The 20,681-nt window shown below is 44.8% G+C and overlaps 2 protein-coding genes and 1 long non-coding RNA gene across 16 annotated transcripts in view; 2 read left to right on the top strand and 1 right to left on the bottom strand.

The window, feature by feature from the left end:
• The window catches only part of LOC122530983 (titin), a 43,606-nt gene extending 36,483 nt beyond the window's left edge, over positions 1-7,123 (top strand). For 6 of the 14 annotated variants that reach the window (XM_043658462.1, XM_043658458.1, XM_043658453.1 and 3 more), the window contains one exon: positions 13-7,123. In XM_043658462.1, the coding sequence (XP_043514397.1) occupies positions 13-5,664 (5,652 nt within the window). In that variant the 3' untranslated portion in view covers positions 5,665-7,123. The other 8 variants (XM_043658460.1, XM_043658447.1, XM_043658452.1 and 5 more) reach the window with 5 other exon arrangements.
• On the bottom strand, positions 6,359-7,519 carry LOC122530995. The gene is made up of 2 exons (XR_006307166.1): positions 6,590-7,519; positions 6,359-6,476 (listed from the first exon to the last, which is right to left on the bottom strand). It is a non-coding gene; the product is annotated as an uncharacterized LOC122530995 (long non-coding RNA).
• Positions 7,520-9,657: 2,138 nt separating this feature from the next.
• On the top strand, positions 9,658-14,697 carry LOC122530973 (protein maph-9-like). Its single transcript, XM_043658422.1, has 4 exons — positions 9,658-10,003; positions 10,582-11,001; positions 11,883-13,035; positions 14,287-14,697. Exons 1-4 carry the CDS (start codon positions 9,897-9,899, stop codon positions 14,431-14,433), a joined length of 1,827 nt encoding a protein of 608 aa, XP_043514357.1. The 5' UTR covers positions 9,658-9,896; the 3' UTR covers positions 14,434-14,697.
• Positions 14,698-20,681: the final 5,984 nt, after the last annotated feature.

The following is a 20,681-nucleotide window of genomic DNA, read 5'->3' as shown; positions in this document are numbered from 1 at the left end:
GGACGTCCAAAGGACGATTTCTTACCGAAAACAGCGGAGAGACCAGAAGTGAGGAAGCCTCAAGATAATTTGAGACCGGAAGGACCGTTCGAAGGACGTCCCAAGGACGATTATAAACCGACTAGAGGTGACAGAGCCGATGTAAAGAAACCTGAAGACAATCTGAGACCAGAGGGACCGTTCGAGGGACGTCCAAAGGACGATTTCTTACCGAAGATCGCTGAACGTCCGGAAGTGAAGAGACCTCAGGATAATCTGAGACCGGAAGGGCCGTTCGAAGGTCGTCCTAAAGATGATTACACACCAACCAGAGGAGAAAGAGCCGATGTGAAGAGGCCTGAAGACAATCTGAGACCAGAGGGACCGTTCGAGGGACGTCCAAAGGACGATTTCTTACCGAAAACAGCGGAGAGACCAGAAGTGAGGAAGCCTCAAGATAATTTGAGACCGGAAGGACCGTTCGAAGGACGTCCCAAGGACGATTATAAACCGACCAGAGGTGACAGAGCCGATGTAAAGAAACCTGAAGACAATCTGAGACCAGAGGGACCGTTCGAGGGACGTCCAAAGGACGATTTCTTACCAAAGATCGCCGAACGTCCCGAGATTCGAAGGCCGCAGGACAATCTGTATCCAGAGGGTGAATTCGACGTACCGGAAAAGGCCGCGGTTGGCCCGGCAGAGAGACGTACACCGATCAAACATCCGGACAACCTCAGATCCGAGGGTGAGCTCGTCATCAGGCCCAAGGACGATTTCACGCCTGGCAAAGGCGACAGAGCGGTCGTCAAGAAGCCCGAGGACAATCTGAGACCGGAGGGACCGTTCGAAGGCCGTCCCAAGGACGATTACCAGCCGTTCGTTCGCGGCGAGCGTGCGGACGTTGTCAGACGCGCCGACAACCTTCGAATGGAAGGCAACATCGAGACTTACAGGTCGCGCGACGAATACACGGAGTTCCTGATTCGCGAGAGAGCAGACGTGACGAGGTACGAGGACAATTTGCGGATGGAGGGGGAGTTCGTCGACGCTCGTACGAGGGACGATTTCAAAGTGGTGAGAGGCGAGAGGGTGGACGTGGTGAGGCATCCGGATAACCTGCGGCCGGAGGGGCCGTTCGAAGGTCGACCGAAGGACGACTACTCTCCCAAGAGAGCAGAAAGGCCGGAAGTAAAGAGACCGAAGGACAATCTGCAGCCGGAAGGTGAGTTCGAGAGGCCGGAGAAGATACCAGTCGGCCCCGGCGAGAGGAGGAGCCCAATCAGACACGCGGACAACTTGAAGCCAGAGGGAGAATTCGAGAGGCCGGTACCGGGCGAGTTCAAGCCCGCCGAGAGGCCGATCGTCAAGAAACCTGTGGACAATTTGAAGCCGGAGGGTGACTTCTTCGGTCGGCCGAAAGAGGAAGCGCCGCGAAAGGGCGAGAGAGCGGACGTGAGCAGGCCGAGAGACAATTTGTATCTGGAAGGAGAGTTCGAGGTTCCGGAGAAGAGACCGGTTGGCCCGGCCGAGAGGAGGACGCCGATCAAACACCCGGATAATCTTCGCACGGAGGGTGACTTCGAGCGGCCGCAGCCCGAGGAATTCAAGCCTGCCGAGAGACCAGTGGCCAAGAGACCTTTGGACAATCTGAGACCCGAGGGAGAGTTCGTCGGAAGGCCGAGAGAGGAGGCGCCGACGAGAGGGGTGAGAGCCGACGTGAAGAGGCCGGAGGACAATCTGAGGCCGGAGGGCGCTTTCGAGAGACCGGAGAAGAAACCGTTGGGCCCCGCCGAGAAGAGAACACCGATCAAACATCCGGACAACTTGAAGCCTGAAGGTGACTTTGTCGGAAGGCCGAAGGAGGAAGCGCCCAAACGCGGGGAACGAGCCGACGTTAAGAGGCCGCAGGACAATTTGTATCCGGAGGGTGAGTTCACCAAGCCGGAGAGGTCTCCGGTGATACCTGCCGAGAAGAGGACTCCCATCAAGCACCCCGACAACTTGAAGCCGGAAGGAGAGTTCGTCGGAAGGCCGAAGGACGATTACAAGCCGACGAGGGGCGAACGCGCCGACGTGAGGAGACCCGAGGACAATCTGAAGCCCGAGGGACCGTTCGAGGGCCGTCCCAAGGACGATTTCGTCGTTGTCCGCGGCGAACGGGCGGACGTGGTGAAACGCAGCGACAATCTGCGAATGGAGGGGAGCATGGAGACTTACAGATCGCGGGACGAGTACGCGGAGTTTTTGATCCGCGAGAGAGCCGAGGTGACGAGGTACGAGGACAACCTGCGCATGGAGGGCGAGTTCACCGATGTCCGAACGCGTGACGACTTCAAGGTGGTGAGGGGGGAGCGCGTGGACGTGGTGAAACATCCGGACAATCTGAGGCCGGAGGGTCCGTTCGAGGCCCGGCCGAAGGACGACTACTCGCCGAAGAAGGCGGAGAGGCCCGAGATGAGGAGACCAGAGGACAACCTGAGACCCGAGGGAGAGTTCGAGAGGCCGGAGAAGAGACCCGTCGGCCCGGCGGAGAGACGTTCGCCGATAAAGCACGACGACAATCTGAAGCCCGAGGGCGAGTTTGTCGGCCGTCCGAAGGAGCAGGCGCCAACCAGGGGCGAGAGAGCCGACGTGAAGAAGCCGAAGGACAATCTGAAGCAAGAGGGCACGTTCGAGAGACCGGAGAAGAAATCGTTTGGCCCCGCCGAGAAGAGAACACCGATCAAGCATCCGGACAACTTGAAGCCTGAAGGTGACTTTGTCGGAAGGCCGAAGGAGGAAGCGCCCAAACGCGGGGAACGAGCCGACGTTAAGAGGCCGCAGGGCAATTTGTATCCGGAGGGTGAGTTCACCAAGCCGGAGAGGTCTCCGGTGATACCTGCCGAGAAGAGGACTCCCATCAAGCACCCCGACAACTTGAAGCCGGAAGGAGAGTTCGTCGGAAGGCCGAAGGACGATTACAAGCCGACGAGGGGCGAGAGAACGGAGATAGTTGTGCACAGAGATAACCTGAGAATGGAGGGCGACATGGACGTGCGTCGTTCGAGAGACGATTACAAGACGATCGTCAAGATCGAAAGGGCGGACGTGGTTCGCCGTGAGGACAACCTACGGATGGAGGGCGAGTTCGTCGACGTTCGAAGACGAGACGACTACACCGTGACGCGCGGCGAGCGCAGCGAGATTGTCAGGCACGAGGACAATCTGAGACCGGAGGGAGAGTTTGAAAGACCGGAGACTTCGCCCGTTGGCCCGGCGGAGAGAAGATCACCGATCAAACATCCGGACAACCTGAAGCCCGAGGGCCAGTTCGCTCAGCGTCCGAAACTTCCTGCGCCGACCAAGGGCGAGAGAGCGCCGGTTAAGAAGCCGCGAGACAACCTGAAGCCGGAAGGAGACTTCGAGAGGCCGGAGAAGTCGGCCGTTGGCCCCGCGGAGAGACGAACGCCGATCAAACATCCCGACAACCTGCATCCTGAAGGAGAATTCGCCGGAAGACCGAGGCAAGACGCGCCCACTAAAGGCGAACGAGCCGACGTGAGGAAGCCGAAGGATAACCTGCACCCCGAGGGCGAGTTCGCCAAGCGAACGCCTCAGAAGGTCGGCCCGGCTGAGAGGCGCGCTCCGATTCGCCACGAGGACAACCTCCACCTCGAGGGCGACTTGCACGTGGTGCCGAAGGACGATTTCACGCCGAAGAGGGGCGAGCGAGCGCCGGTGAGGAAGCCTCAGGATAATCTGAGGCCAGAGGGCGAGATGGAGGTCAGTCCGTCGTCCAAGGACGATTACAGGCACGTGAACGGAGAACGAGCGGAGGTGCGTCGACACGAGGATCACCTGCGAATGGAGGGGGAGATGAACGTTCGTAGGTCCAGAGACGATTACCAGAAGATCACGAAAGTGGAGAGAGCGAGCGTTCGCAGGCACGAGGACAATCTGAAGATCGAAGGGGAGTTTATCGACGTGCGCAGGAAGGACGACTACGTGCGCGTGGTTGGCGAACGCGCGCCCGTCAAGAAGCATCCTGACAACCTTCGTCCCGAGGGGGAGTTCGAGAAGCCGTGGATGTCTTCTCTGGGACCAGGCGAGAGACGCTCGCCCATTAAACACCCGGACAATCTGAAACCGGAGGGTGAGTTCGAGCGTAGAACGCCGGAGAAGCCGGTCGGCCCCGTGGAGCGTAGATCACCGATTCGCCACGTGGACAATCTGAGACCGGAGGGCGATTTCGTTGGAAGACCGCGCGACGATTTCGCGCCGAAGAGAGGCGAAAGAGCGGAGGTGGTTCGTCGTGAGGACAATCTGAGGATGAGCGGCGAGTTTCAGGACGCCACCTCGCAGAGATCCACGTACACGGTGGTGCGCGGGGAACGGGCGGAGACGAAGCGCCACGAGGACAACTTGAGAGTGAGCGCCGACGTCATGGAAACGAAGACGACGTCCAGAGACACGTTCACGCCGACCAGGAAGGAAGACTCACCGACTGGCAGAGCCGTGAATCGCCGACGCCACATGGAGTCCTCGATCACGTTGGGCGACGACGTTTCTACCATGTCCACGACTACTCAGAGGAACTACAACACCTTCACCAAACGCACTGCCAAGGAGGTGGCCGCCAAGATGAGCAGCATGGAGACGGAGACTAGAAGAGGCGAGTCGAGGACGTTGGAGAACGGGACGACGATCACGAGCGCGAGGAAAACGACCGGGGAGAGGATCTCGTCGGCTCAGAATGTTCAGCGCGCGACAACGGAGTACCAGCCGGACTCTGGAAAGTCGTTGACCACTTTGAATCAGCAGTACGTAACGAGCGAGCATCAACAAAGGGCGCGTTCGAGCGAGAGGCACTCGAGATCGCAGAACGTGACTCAAACGCGGCAGATTGAAAAGCACCAGCAGGAAACGAGCAGAAGGGACTACGTGAACACTCAGCACATCGAGTCTCGGCAGAGCGCGACCCAGAGACACAAGCAGCATCACCACGAGGAGCGCACCGTATCCAGCCAAGCTCGCTACAATTCCAGCCAGACGAGCAGCGCCGAGTTCAGGCAAGCGATCACCGGACAATCGACGGAGAAGTTGCACGTGCACGACGCTGCTCCGACGAAAACCAGCCACCACAGAAAGAACGTGATCTCGTCGTCGTCGGCGGACGTTGCCAACTCGGTTCTCCACAGACGCAGAACCACCTCGTCCACGGAGGCGCTCCACACGATTTCATCCACCGCCGCCGATCAGAAGAAGAGCATCTCGAATCTGGCGGAGAGTGGCCAGTACATCAGCAACTCGAGCCAGAGCAGCGACCGGCGCAGCCTCACCTCTCTGCACCGCAGCGCCAAAGAGGGTGGGAATCCTTGGGCATCGTCGACCTACGAACGCCCCCAGAGAATCGTCCGGCATGACAATCTGACGGTCGGCGGCAAGTTCTACTCGCACAGCGAGGCGAAGAACTATGGCAACTTTGCCAGCCAGAGGGTGGAGAGAGTTCAGAGACAGGCGAACGTGTCGCACATCAGCTTAGGCGACGGAAGCACCGTCACATCGAGCATGTACAAGAAGGAGTACGCGCCTAAGCACAGGGGACCTTGTCCCGCGGCGCTCATCGAGGCGAAACAAGCCCCTTTCAAGCACACCAGAGACACGCCCAAGCACAAGTTCTATATGCCCGTCGTTTCTAATTGATGCGAGTTATTCCCCTTTCGGCGTCGAGGTTAGGAATATGGAGGACAGGGAACTACTACCCGAGATATTTACTCACGTTTCTTTTCGTTTCTTTTCGCGAGGTTTCTTTAAAATACATTTCTTTTTTCTTTTTCTTTTGTTTGTAATGTGTGTATGCTGCTGGTCGGAGATTTGGAATCGTAAGTTCAAGGAGGAAATTTTGTGCCTTCTTTTGAATATAATACGCTACTGGTCGGAGATTTTGGTTTTGTCAATTTGAGACGAGAAACTTTGCGCTTTCTTTTGGATATAGTACACAATTATAGTACAGAAACTTTCGCTTTCTTTTGGATATAGTACACTACATTAATTATAGTACACTATGTTAATTTTTAGTACAGAAATTTTTCGCTTTCTTTTGAATAGAGTGAATTATTGGTCGAAGATTTGGAATTGTTAATTTAAGAATTTCGACAAACTTTGCGCTTTCTTTTGGATATAGTACACTACATTGATTATAGTACACTATGTTAATTTTTAGTACAGAAATTTTTCGCTTTCTTTTGAATAGAGTAAATTATTGGTCGAAGATTTGGAATCGTTAATTTAAGAATTGCGATAAATTTTGCGCTCTCTTTTGAACATAGTACACTATATTAATTATAGTACACTATGTTAATTATAGCACAGAAATTTTTCGTTTTCTTTTGGATACAGTGAACTATTGGTCGAAGATTTGGAATCGTTAATTTAAGAATTTCGATAAATTTTGCGCTTTCTTTTGGATATAGTACACTATATTAATTATAGTATACTATATTAATTATAGTACACTATGTTAATTATAGTACACTATGTTAATCATAGCACAGAAATTTTGTGCTTTCCTTTAAATACAATGAACTATTGGTCGAAGATTTGGAATCGTTAATTTAAGAATTTCGACAAATTTTGCGCTTTCTTTTGGACACAGTGTACGCTGTTTAAATTACGTCAAAGATTTGGATTTATTAATCTGAGAATTTCGAGAAAAATTCTGCGGAAAATCTCTTTTGGATACAGTGTACACTGTTGGTGTCGAAGATTTGGACTTAATTTAGAATTTCGAGAAAGATGAATAAAAATACAAAGTGCAGAGTGTAGATACGTAACGCAGAAATATGGACACGTAATTAAGGAAACGCGTAACTCCGAGAAATTCTTGATCAATTTTAAGGTCTATATCCTGAACCGAGCACGAAAGTTCGTTGGACGACGTCTCGAACGAAATTAGGTCTAAGCTAAATTGCGGGCTGTGATGAACTCGTGTCGTTCGATATTTATTTCACCTAGGAGAATCTCTCTGGGTGTTCGTTTCGTCGGGACGAAAAGGATAACGAGATACGGGACTGTGTGAACCACATATACATACATGTATAAAAGTACACTTGTATGCGTATAAACATATACATACACATTATATAAATATACCTACCCACACGTATGCATATATCCGTAACGACGTCAATATATTTTTTATCCTCGAGTAGGATATAACGAGAAGAGCGAACGTTAAAGAGCGGGAGAAATATGCAGACGAGAAATCGAGTTAAGATTTGTTTTCACTCTTAAGCCACGTGTATTACAAAGCAATAACTAGAGCTTAAATCCGTGATACGGCCGAAATCTGAGCCGAGGCGATCAGGTTCGACCGATACTTAGAGTAAAATGGCGGCGTAGCAAGTCGCCCCTTCTCGATTCTCAGCTTCAGTTTTTATTCTTCTAATTTGTCTATCTTGCTGACACGAACGCACTGTGGATGTTTATCCGAAGATTGCAGCAAATTGTAGTTGCCGACTGCAGCCATTGAATCGAAATTTGTAAATGAACTATATCAACTATGTCAATTGATTTTGCTCAAATTTCTTGTTTAACATCAGAATTGCCAAATTTATGATTTTTGTTAGAAATTCTACGGATGCGGAACCGTGTGTTTTTAGAAATTAAAATGCATAAATAAAAGCTTCTGGTACTTTGCGTATAGTACTTCGGTACTGTGTTGTGTTATAAAGCTCTCCTATTTTTTTATTTTTATTTTAATGCCTTCGACGAAAATTATCTTCATAAAAGTGTGTGTAAGTCCGCATAAACATCCACAATCCACTGATCAACCGCGTCACTCCTCTTGTTCTTTGCACCCCCGCGATTTACATTAAGTTCGAAACAAACGAGTCGTAGCATTATTTCCGGCTCGTTCCCATTACGGAACAAATTATATATTTTTATTATTATCTTATCATTATCTATCATTAGCTTATCATCTATTATTCGACCTCTGTCTTTTTCTTTATCTCTCTATTGTTTCCCGTTTCCTTATCTTTTCACTTCGATTCGTTTACATCATGTGTTCTCGATTGAATAAAAACGATTTTTGCGATTACTTCCTGGTTTTGCATTTTCCCTCCTCGAGAGCCGCATCGCCTGTGAGTTGTTGTTTGCTTCTCGACTTCCCTTTCGCCAGTGTTCAATTCAAACGATGGTTCCGATTCCTTTGCTTTTTAAAATTAAGTGATAATAGATCGCCTGATAGACGTAGGTTAAACGCGTAGGTAGTATCACACTCGTTACTGCACTCGAGCCACGAGAAACAGGATTTTCCTTTCGCCAGAAAAAAAGACCAAGAGCTGTTCGCGAGAAATGTGAACAACCGGTGCTCCATGGACTTGAGTATCGTTTTTTATTTTATTCGAAGAGCACGGGGAAAGAATAATAAGAAATCAAGAAAACAACTTGTCTCACGTGTTTCCCCAGTGTGCTCTTCGTCACGTCTTGTTAGACAGATAGATTACGAGACGTGGAACTTTACATTAGATTTCAACTGTTTCGTTACTAATCTTATTTCGAAGGACAAAAAAAAGAAGAAGAAGAAAAAAAAAGAAAAACTCGAGTATGTATGCTTAGATTTACATATCGTCGAGTGGAAGAATTTTGTCTGTCGTGATACTTACAGAAGCAAGCAAGGTCACGGTGGCACTGATCGCACGTTGACGCGCACTATAATTATTAGGGACACTCGTAAGCAACGTTTTTTGATACCGAAATTTTGATGCGAAAATTTCTATTTCATTCAACAGTTTTGATACAGTTTTAATCAACAATATAAGTTAATAATAAACACATTAAATGTCAGTTATGTATTTAACAGGTATATAGGTTATGTTACACCTAGGTGTAATAGGTTATGTTACAGTAAGTTGAATTATCGTCGCTAGATGGCAGTCTATTGAATTTGAAAGAAACGACGTTACTATATGAGCACCCCTGATACATACGTGCGTGATCCAATTCACCAAGGCATCATTCGTCGAGGCTAGAGAGCAATGTTTCTATAAAAATATTTGTATCCGGTGAACATAGTTTTTATGTACATACGCGTGTGTCGTTGTGTCTAATTCGTAATAAAGAAATTATTTTCTGTATCGTAATTTACATTTTTCGCTAAACCCTGCTTTCGCCACTTTGAATATGAACGTGTGAATATACAGTCAAAGAATAAAGAACACTTAAAATTGGTGCGAACAATTGATGTGTCAACAAAATTTGTTTATGCAAATAGCTCACCATACACATACGAAATGTAACGTGTGCAATTTCCAAATAATAAATTTTACAATACAAATAACAATAACAAGAGATATAAAAATTCGCGCGACGACACTTTTTGCAGTTTCTTGTGTTATTTTTGTATAACTTATTATTAAAAATAATAGAGAATAGAGAAAAAAGATCATAGAAGATAATAGAATATGAATAGAATATTTTATACTCTGTCTAAATACAAGATACAACTGCAGAGAAAAATTTTTTATATTACTTGTATTATTTTCTTCCCACCTATTTCTTTTTTTTTTTTTTTCAATAAAACGTCAAGAGATATAATTTTTGTTAATTTTAAATTAGATTTAAGTTCAACATATGTTTTAAAAATCATTTCTCTCAAATGTTGAACTAAATATATAATAAGAAAACCTACGGATTCATTCTAGCAGGACGTGAGTTTTGGATCGCCCTGTATATTACCATGACTACGTGGCAACGTCGATCGTAACAAAATCAAGCAGCCTCTCGATCCAACTCGATCCAACGTTGCTCCACATTCACGCAGCGCCAACGTCGTCCAATATATCTCACTCAAATCAGTAAAAATATGAAAGTAGCTCGTACGTCCGATTACTCGTAGAAATCTACTACTACGATGCACCTTTCGCAACACCATGACCCGGCCATACCAGCGAAACTGCGCCAACGTTTTCGTCCTATCGATACTCCTCCAATTGTTCGTTCCTCGCTGCTGTCCGGAGTTTGTCAAAAACACACCCAGGTACATGGCCTGTGATACTTTGCACATCCTTCTTCTTCATCGGTCCGCAATTTTTTGTCTATTCGCGGAACTTTACACGGCAGAATTATTTAATAAAAATGAAAGAATTTACAGTTTAATTAATATTTTAGATAGATAATTAACCATCTATTAGAATCTATGATTCAGTATTTAATATTTTAAGTATAAAAATAATGTTTATAATATTTTATTAATAAATATTATGTTATAATATATATTATAATTTAATTTATATTTTATTATATATAATATATAATATTCATTATATATTGTATAACATATTTATTAAATATTATATTACATTATAACATATTTATTAAATATTACATTATATTATAATAATTTAATTTATGATATCTTAATATACAATATATAATATTTATTATATATTGTATAACACATTTATTAAATATTATATCATAATAATTTAATTCATAATATTTTAATACATAATATATATTTATTAAATATTGCATTATAATATATAACACTTTAAGTTATAGAATCACCTAATTAATATTTATTTCATTCGTTGAATCTCGATCTAACTACACCAGCAACGCGGTGGCGAACGGTCACGTGATCGAGAACCGAAACGGCAAGCTGGATCCGTCGATCGAGCGAATCTTTCGAGGATCCAGCGAACAGAGAGACGACGTAACTAATTTCAAACGCAACGTCCGGAGTGAAAAGCACGAAGACGGTGACAAACGGGTAAGGATGAAACGCGACAGTGCGGTCAAAAGACGATCCAGCAATCCGAGAAGCTCGAACCAACGAGAAGAAGCTACGAGGAACGAGAAACGCTCGGTTTCTGACAGAGATGAAGGCAAAAGCCACTCTTCAAGAATCGGTCGCTCCTCCAAGGATCTTCCGAAGCTGCCAGACAAAGATTACGGGGTCTCTGTTGATCGGGAGAAATCAGAGTACACGGACGAAGCTGAGGACGATTCCTCTTCGAGGAACAAAAAGACCAGGTTCTTGCGCGCGCGCGTGCAGTACAGTTGATTAAAATTTTTAATTTGAGTTTAGTTTGAGCTGGCATTCAGGAACCCTTGGGCTTGTTTGATTTAATGAACATTATAACACGTGCGAGTTTTTTTATTTATTTATTTATTTGTCAGGTTTCTTTTATATTTCTTTTGTTATTTATTTTTGAATAAATTTGTATATAGAGGGTGGAAAGAAAAGTTTGTCCGTGGCTGTCATAGATGAGTTTTGCACTTTTAATTTTGGATGGAGATGCACGTCAACAATTTTTATGTAAAAATTGAGTCTCAAGGTCAACAAATTTTTTTTTATTGCACTGAAAACGAGCATTCTCTTCGACTGAGAAGGGTTAACGTTTCTGCATCGATCGACGAAAAATCGGCTCTAATCGATAAATGAAATTAATCATCGATCACTAATTAAACCAAATTAATCGAAAAGTCGATCAATCGATGAACAGAATTAACCAATAATCAATTGTTAATTAATACGTCGAATTTGACTAAAATTAAATTATGAGCATCGCATAGTCGAACGAAAGTGAAATTTTTATTTAAAATAATTGCTTTATATAAACTTCAAGTGTGCTTTGAGATCTCTGTCGTTTAATAATCGCGTAAATTGCAATTTTATTTTATCGTCTCGGATTTACTGTGGGCATAACGAGTTAACAATGTGGATATCTCGCATTTTTGGCAAATTAAAAAGGTTAAACGTATCGTCGTTAATCGATTGTAGCACCAGCGGCGTCTGGCAAACAGAGCAGATTACAAAATCTCTTAAAATAACATTGTTACATTTTACAATTAAAATTTCAACGTTTGCCTTTTAAAATCAATGTTTAATCAATACAACTATACTCACCAAGATACAAGGGCAACGATCTCCGCGCGAGCGAGGATTCCGCGGCATTCATCGACGAGGAGGAAAGATCGAACCTGTACGACGACCTCGAGTCGAAGGACGTAGTGAAGAGAGGAATCTCCGGTGCTGAAGACTACGAAGAGGTGGAGGACGACGCTGCCGGAGCTGCGGAAGACACCGCAGCTCTGGAAGGAAATTCGTTGAGCCAGGAGGAAGAAACTCAAAGGAGAAAGGTGCACGGTGATGTTCGAGTGAAGAGAGAACACGAGAATTCGAAGGGAGAGTCAGAGGAAAAATCGGAAGATCCCGGGGCCTCTGGCGACTCGTCCAGCGATCGAAAAAGATCCGACAACGGCAACAAAGCAGCCGAGGCATCAGGCAAGGATTCTAACGATCAGTCGAAGAAGAGAGACGCCGTCGAGAAGAGCGAGAACTGCTCGAGGCAGCAGTTCGATTCGAAACCGATTGGCGAGACTGTGAAAATTCAGGGCCCGCGTTCAGAGATCGTAACGGACGTGAGAACGCAGGAAACCGATTTATCCGGCAAAGCGCTCAACGATTTGATGCTCGATCCCTCGACGATTCTCGAGGGAATCCCCAGGAAGTCGAAAGTTGTCGAAGCGGAGAACTCGAGGAACGCGGACGAGGACTATCAGAAACGAGTGGAAGAGCAGATTCAGCGGAAGATCGACTCGATCAAGGAGCAGATCAAACGTGAGATCGAGGAGAGCCAGCGTCTAAGAGAGATCGAGGAGAATAACGCGAGGTTCGACGAGTTGCGCGAATTGGAGAAGGAAGACGACGAGCATGAGGCGTCGCTGGTTGGCCAGGACGCGTCCAAGAGTGCCGACAAGTCGCAGGCTCGCGACAACGCCGCGAAGCGATCGACAAAAAGGAGCAAGAGGCACGACAACACGGTTCGAGAGTCGGAAATCTCGACCTCGATGAGGAAACGATCGACGACGAAGTCGGAGTCGCGAGCAGCAGACGAGGTACCGAGGAAACGCGCGCGACAGGCGTTTCTGGTGACGACCGATAGGAAGAAGAAGAGGAGACGAAGAAGATCGAGGAACTCCGAAGGAAGGAAGTTGGAAGACAGTCTGCCAGCTGATCTTTCGTTGGATTCGAAGCTGAGCGAGGCACTCGGCGCTGATAAGGTGAAACCATGAGAATTAATTTACGATTAACCTGCCGGCCGGGTTGTCCCTTGAAACCTTCGTCGTTTTATCGCCATATTTTTGAGATAAAGAGATTATCATCGAGGCGACGAGGTCTATCTAGGCTCGTCTTCACGGTTAGCAGGTTAGCGTTAGTTAACCACGAATTAACCACGTTGCGCTGGCAACTGATTGCGGACCATAACGAGTGACCCAAATCGTACACAACAATTTGTCGCTTTCTTTTTGAACTCGTCGGTACGACATCACTGGATAAAAATTATTGAGAAGTAATAAACTTATTATTTGTTTTACTTAAATATATTTAAAACTGAGAAAATATTACAATTTTGGAACAAAAAGTGAGGTTGGCAAATTATTGCGGACCATAACGAGTGACCCATACCGTGCACAACAATTCGTCGCTTTCTGTTTAAACTCGTCGGTACGACATCACTGGATAAAAATTATTGAGAAGCAATAAATTTATTATTTGTTTTACTTAAATATATTTAAAACTGAGGAAATATTACAATTTTGGAACAAAAAGTGAGGTTAACTCGCGTTGGCAAATAATTGCGGACCATAACGAGTGACCTAAACCGTATACAATTCGTCGCTTTCTTTTTGAACTCGTCAGTACGACATCACTGGATAAAAATTATTGAGAAGTAATAAATTTATTAGTTGTTTTACTTAAATATTTTTAAAACTGAAAGAAAATATTACAATTTTGGAACAAAAAGTGAGATTGGCAAATAATTGCGGACCATAACGAGTGACCTAAACCGTATACAATTCGTCGCTTTCTTTTTGAACTCGTCGGCACGACATCACTGGATAGAAATTATTGAGAAGTAATAAACTTATTATTTGTTTTTACTTAAATATATTTAAAACTGAGGAAATATTACAATTTTGGAACAAAAAGCGAGGTTAACTCGCGTTGGCAAATAATTGCGGACCATAACGAGTGACCTAAACCGTATACAATTCGTCGCTTTCTTTTTGAACTCGTCGGTACGACATCACTGGATAGAAATTATTGAGAAGTAATAAATTTGTTATTTGTTTCTGCCAATTCTGTTTCACTTAAATATACTCAACACTGAGAAAAATATTGCAATTTTGTGAACAAAAAATTCTCGCCGTCTGTGGTGCGTCATTCCAGCGCGAGAGGTTCAAAAGAGAGTTAATCGTAATTATAAGAAGAGAATAATTAAGTTAAAAAAAGGTTTTTTCGACCGACAGTCGGGCGAGGACGAAAAAGCGGTGCTGGGACCACTGGCGACAGAGTACGGGGAAGCTTTCGGCGGTTTGAACGGAGATCCTGGAATGGAGTTGGCTAGGTTCAAGAGAATCAAGCGAGTCCTTCGATCTCCGACCTCGAGGACCTAGATGTTTGATTAAAAGATGACGTGAAATTCCGTGTCGGTTATCTCTCGTCGATATTGGCCCATAGTAAACAATATCAGAAGCAATATCAGTAAGCGACCGATTGCTAGATTAATTAGCTATAGGCTCACACGTATGTATGCACGTAGAATACAGTTAAATATTTGGTATTTAAAAGGAGAAATTTAATAAGAGGAGCAATTATTAATCGTTGGTAGAAAAATATCGTTGGTTTTCGTAATCGGCGACGTGATTCCTTTCGGTCTCTCAAACACCTTTTCTTTTAATCCTAAACGACGAGCCAACTACTCATGCTCTTGCATCTTCGATCTTTCTCTCATTGTTTTTTTTTTTATTTAAGCTCTGGAAACCTCCAGTTTGACGTTCGTTACAGAGATCTTTCTTATCTTCGTCGATCCGAGTTAGTACAGCGAGTCGATGTTGTTCAGACCTCCGTGGAAGAAAAAAAAAAAAAAAAACCGAAGAAAAAGGATACTTCAAGCGACCAGGTGTTTCTATAAAATGAAAAAAAACTTTTGAAATTTGCACGTCAGGAACGTTAATTACCTGGATGATCCGTACGGTTCGATGATGGCGACGCCACTAGAGGGAAAGAAAGAGGTTTTTGCCCAGGCAAAGTATCAGAGACAGCCATTCGTAAGACGTTCAAGATTTAATAACAAAGATACGATTAAACACGAAGAAGACACATAGATCGTTAACCTTCTTTTTTTGTGCGCTTACATTACGGGGGGAGACTTTGACTTTGAAACTCTCGGCAATCGAGTGCCGACGTCTCCGACCAAATTGTACCATCCATCTCTCCTCAATCGTCGTTCTACTTTACAACAATATGAAACAATTATTTACACATCGACGGGCAGAAAGGACCACGGTGTCGTGTGAGAAATGTTTGAACGTGTTCTTTTTTTTTTTTTTTTTTTTCTCGTTTTTCTCGTTTCTGTTTTTTTCTTTTTTTTAATTTTTTTTTTTCTTTTCTCCGTTTTCGTTCTCGTTTTCGTTACGTGCATCGCGCCGACGTCCGCCGTGTCTTGGCGACTTTCGCAGAGTTCCTCCATCGAGTCGAAAGGTCGCGCGCGCGTGTCCGGGGTCTCTTGATCGAGATCGGATCGCGATCAAATTCGCGCGAACGAGTTCCGTTTCGCTTCTTTCTTCAACATCACGGAGAGAAAATAGTGTGTCGCATCGTTCTGCGAATCGTTTAAAAAAGTAGGCTCGAAATTCCATTAACTCTTTGCACGTGACACTATATACTCGGGTGTCAAAGTGAGAGCGATTTTTTGGAAAGTAATTTGGCAACCAACCAAGCGTCGATGAACAGTGTTTCAAAGAGAGAGAGAGAGAGAAAGTGGTGAGAACGTTGGTCCTTGAAATCTATACTTATTTTATCGAATATAATTTCTCTCGATCGTTAATCGTGCTGTTAAAGAGTTAATGGACAATCTGTCTGTCGTTAAAAACTCGATTCGTTCGCCAGCGAATTTCAACGCGACGCCCGGGCGTCTCTTGATCTCCGCAGACTGACCTCGCGCTGTTCGATCGACTGAAAGACAAAACGTCGAGCCTGACGAAATTTCACGTTTGCGAAATGTTACAAAAATCGTCCGGCCCTTCCATCGATTCCGTCTCGTTGTCGTCGAAAAGCCGGCGGTGGGGGAATCGATAAACCGCGAGCTATTTGAAATTGACGTTTCTTCCCAGGTGCGTTTTGCGAGCGATCGCCGGAAAGTCGACGTGACGCGACAACAAAATGGCGGAACGGAAGGGCCAGAGACGAGTTGCAGAGGAGACGGGGCGAGAAAGCCGCGGCCGATCGATCGTTAACTGTCACTTGGAAATGAGAAACCGATTTGGATTTGTTTATTTGTTGCTCGTCGGTGATTTTGTTCCTTCGTTATGTCGACGGATATACTCTGCCTCTTGGTAGTACTCGTTAGTGCGTATGTCGATAGAGACTTTCGTTTTATTTTAAAAAAATCGATGTCTGAGAAATGGTGTTCACAATAATATGGTACAACAACGTAACGGCATTACAGACTTAAATATGCATATACGTACATACATACACACGCGCGCGCGCGCATCATCTATGTATGTATGTATATATATAAACATATATGTACACGTATATGTGTATATGTATATATGCGTAATATTTATAATAATATAAGGTAATTTTCTTTACCACGGTAACATGGCTATATACAAATATTACAATGCTTACTTCTTTCCGTTTCCCCTTTCCCTTTTCCCTAAGGAAAAAAAAAAAAAAAAAAGAAAAAGAAAAAAGAAAAGAAAAATGCGCGCTCGACGCGACGATCGATCAGAGAGTTTTTTCCCTTGCAGATGTGGCCTCCACACACCATACACACACACATACACATACACATGCACACACATACTCACGCATACGCTCCGTGCGTGCACTTTATTTCTCTCCTTTGGTTTTCTCGTCGTCCTGCCAACTTCCTGCCAGCGCGCCAGTCGCGACGAACGCGTCCCCTTTCTTATCTTACAGCGATAAATCAACGCGTTAATCCTCTCGAATGTTCTCTTTCCCTTTCAGCGCGGAAAGAGCGTGCGTGTATACATATGTGTATGAGAGAGAGAGAGAGAGAGAGAGAGAAAAAGAAAGGAAGAAGAGAAACAGTCAGAGAAGGAAAAAGAGAGAGAGAGAGAGAGAGAGAGAGAAAGAGCAAGGAGTGCGATCGTGCGCCGATTTTTATTATCCTCCGCGGTTTCAACTCGTGCGCGCTCGTACACGCTGAGAGAGAAGAAAATACATGCGGAGAGGAAATGAAGGAGAGAGCGAGAAGACAGAGAGAAGATGGCCGGGACGAGTCACGCAGGACGAATAACAACTCGAACGCCGGTACAAACGGAAACGATTCGAAAAAAACGCGTCTGTCGAGCTGTCTGTCGTTTTCATCGCCCTCGATTTCGTCTCCGTATTTCTTCGGTTTCGGCTCCTCGAGGCCGGAAATTCTGAACGTTCTATCAAGCTTCTAGCTAGCGGCTCCCCGTTAGACTCTGGGAATTCTCAACGAAACAAACCTAGCCAACCTAGCCCCGCGAATTCGTTCCAATGTCGAGGAGATCTATCTCGGCTGGATGAACCAGATGGATTCCTACTACATTCTTTCGTTCTCTTCTATTCTACGCAGGCGTAGAGAGCTCGTTTTCTCGCCAAAGTCATTCTTCCATTCACGTTCGACTTTCGTCGTGACGTTTCCACCAGTCACGATCGCACCACGACGTTTAAGTACTTTGCGCGACTTACGAGAGCGTTAAACAGTTGCGAAGGGGGGCGCGCGAAAATTGACGTGCTTCGCTGTTTCGGATCTAGGAGAAGGGAGGAGGACGATTTGTACAAGTATATTGGACCCGATTGGTCAAGGGGATCGTTACTCGTTTCGCTCGTTCGAACAGAATCACGATCTTACAATCTATTAACGAAACGATAAATAAGTCTACGCGCGTTTAATTCTTTGGCACCGTCCTCTCCTGGCGGCCGCGAGACTATCGCGCGAGAGCGAACGAATCGAAGGGAAGTGAACCTTCCTCGTTCTTGTCGATCTGCCTGGACTCGAGGTGAAAATAATCGCGACGACGTTCAAATATGCAAATATGGGTTTCCCTTGCGATTCGTGTGTAGCCCGGATTCCCTCTATCCTAAATTATCCTTCAACTTTCTTTTACAACGAGGGCAGATTTATATTTGCAACTTTTCATAGTTTCCAGCGTTTAGATTGTGATTTCGTTATTTTTGGTTTTATCGCTTAACCTTGCATTGTAACTCGTGGCGAATGTTTTTATATATCTCAGAAGCTACAATTTTCTTTTTGTTGTGATACGTTCAATTATAATGTCTGTACGTGCAAAAAAATGTATATATATATATATACATATATTTATGGACATTAATCAAATTTTATAAATTTTAATAATAATAAACGTAGTGTCATTAGTGTCACGCTATAGTTCCGTATGTCGGAGCATGAACGATTTTTTGACCGTGGCGCATCGCACATTAAATTACAGTGCAAGCAGTTAAGAGGATTTTCTCGAATCTCAAGGTTCTCTCGAATAAAAGGATTAACTTCGATACGTCTGTTGTCGAGCTATTTCGAAATATATACGACTGGAATGTACTTGGTCCTGTTCTTTTGCAAAAATCCACCATCAATTTAGCTGGCTTTTTGGCGCAGACAGCTAGAATTTTCCAAAACGCAGTAATTTGAAATACCGCTCGGTCAGACATATCTGAGCTACAACTTCAATTTTTACAGTGTAAAAAATGTTCGTGGGAATTACTGGAGGCTACAATTACGAGCGTCGAACGCGAATCTTCTCGGCGCGGAGAATCTTATTTACCAGGATCGAGGGCGTGAGATATCTGCGACGTGGCTTCCGAGATCGGCGATCGTTCCTTTCGCGATTCGCAATTTCGCGCAGCGAGGGGGGAAGGGGACGTCGTCGGTTTCTAATCAACTTGAAAACGATCTTGGATGTTGTGCTTAGGCACGATAACAGGCAGTACACCAGCGATACATCGGCGAGAACTCGGTACAGAACGTGGAACAACGACGACACAGCGTGCGTGAACTCTGGAAAATCGTCAACAAGCGTTAGGGTGTTGTTGTCAATTCCCGCGAATCCTGTTAACCCTTTGCACTCGACTGTCCCTTCTTAGGGGACACGGTGCTTAAATCTAACCAAGAAGTTTTCGAACTTTTTTTTACTTAATTTGCTGATAAACTATAACAAACGTGTATATCTGGTTGCACGATGCGATACACAATAGTATAATATCTGAACAGAGAGTGAAAGCTATAAGCTAGGACGTAAGAAGAACAGAAAGAATTTCACAAATTTCAATCGACATTCGTTGAAAAATAATTCACGTGTGGCTTCTTACAAAAGTTTGAGAAATAGCGGAGGATGTTAAATTCTTCCAGAGATCAGCCCCTTTGCACTCGAAACGATAGCTTTTAATCAATTTAAAAATATCGAGCGTGACTTGACGTGAGAGTTTCTGACGTCGAGATCACACTCGACAAAGGAGTGCAAAGAGTTGAAATTGTATATATCATTATACTTTTGCATACATTATATTTGTTCCAGCAAACTCGCAATGCACGCGCTGATGACTGCTTTAGATTTAAACGATCTCAACGTGTTAGTAAAAATCAACGAAATCTCGCGTTGAATACCATTTGAATGATTATTACCAATGCTACGTCATTTTATTCGATGCGACGCTTCAATGTAAATAAATTGTTGGTACATGGGGGAAAAAGTTTTCGAGGGCAAAGGGTTAAAAACATGTTTCGTCTCGGGCTAACGATCGCGCGTTGTTCGTTCGAGCGAGCAAATCGATCTCTCTCTCTCTCCCTCTCTCTCTCTTTCTCTCTTCCATTTGCTTCGACGAACGAATCGCTCGATCGATTCTCGGTACGATACCTCGAGTCGCGAGGGCAATACGTGCCAGTCGCGCCTCTCTCCTTTTGTGCCCGAGCCGAAACGATCTTCTTCTTCTTCTTTCGACAGTTTTGATCAGTTTCTTTCCTTTTAACGCAGCGAATAATTCAGCGAATGGAATCTAAAATCCTAAGGTACAAAAAACGTCTCGGAAACGTCATCGTCCCGCCAGTAAATTACAAGGCTATAACGTGTACCGTGTGTTTATCTGCGGTGATTTCGTTTTCGTTCGAAAGATGGAGAAAAATGGATTATCACTACGTACGTGCACGCTGTATTATACAGATACAATAAGCGTCGTTTCCTTTCCTTCCTTCTCTTCATCTTCTCAATTATATTATATTATACTTTATCCTCGAGTAAGTCTAACGCGACGAGCGCGGCCGCGCGCGTCCAATGTTAATTATTTAAACCGTCGTTTAGTTACAAAGTACAGCGAGTATGTTACTTTCAAAAAACAATTGACGGACCGGCGAAGGTGCACTCGTCCTCGCGGTTTTTTTATTCTGCCCTACCTTTCCTCGTTTCTCTTCCCTTATATTATACGTATATATACAGGGTGTTTTCGTAACTTGTGGGACCCACTTCGAGAGCTGATCGCACGCCTAAAAATAATGGAGAAACGTCATATAAATATATGTCCCATCCGTCTTCGTTTACAAGATATAATGAATTTTATAAACAGAGCAAACTCTAGTAAGCTAGTTTTACCAGGGATGGTATATTCAATTTTCATAATAATCATAATT

The sequence above is a fragment of the Frieseomelitta varia genome, unplaced genomic scaffold, assembly GCF_011392965.1.
Source record: "Frieseomelitta varia isolate USP_RPSP 00005682 unplaced genomic scaffold, Fvar_1.2 scaffold_370, whole genome shotgun sequence".
NCBI classification, from domain to species: Eukaryota; Metazoa; Arthropoda; class Insecta; order Hymenoptera; family Apidae; genus Frieseomelitta; species Frieseomelitta varia.
The sequence above is the reverse complement of the archived record's forward strand: the minus strand, read 5'-3'. Positions and strand labels throughout refer to the sequence as shown.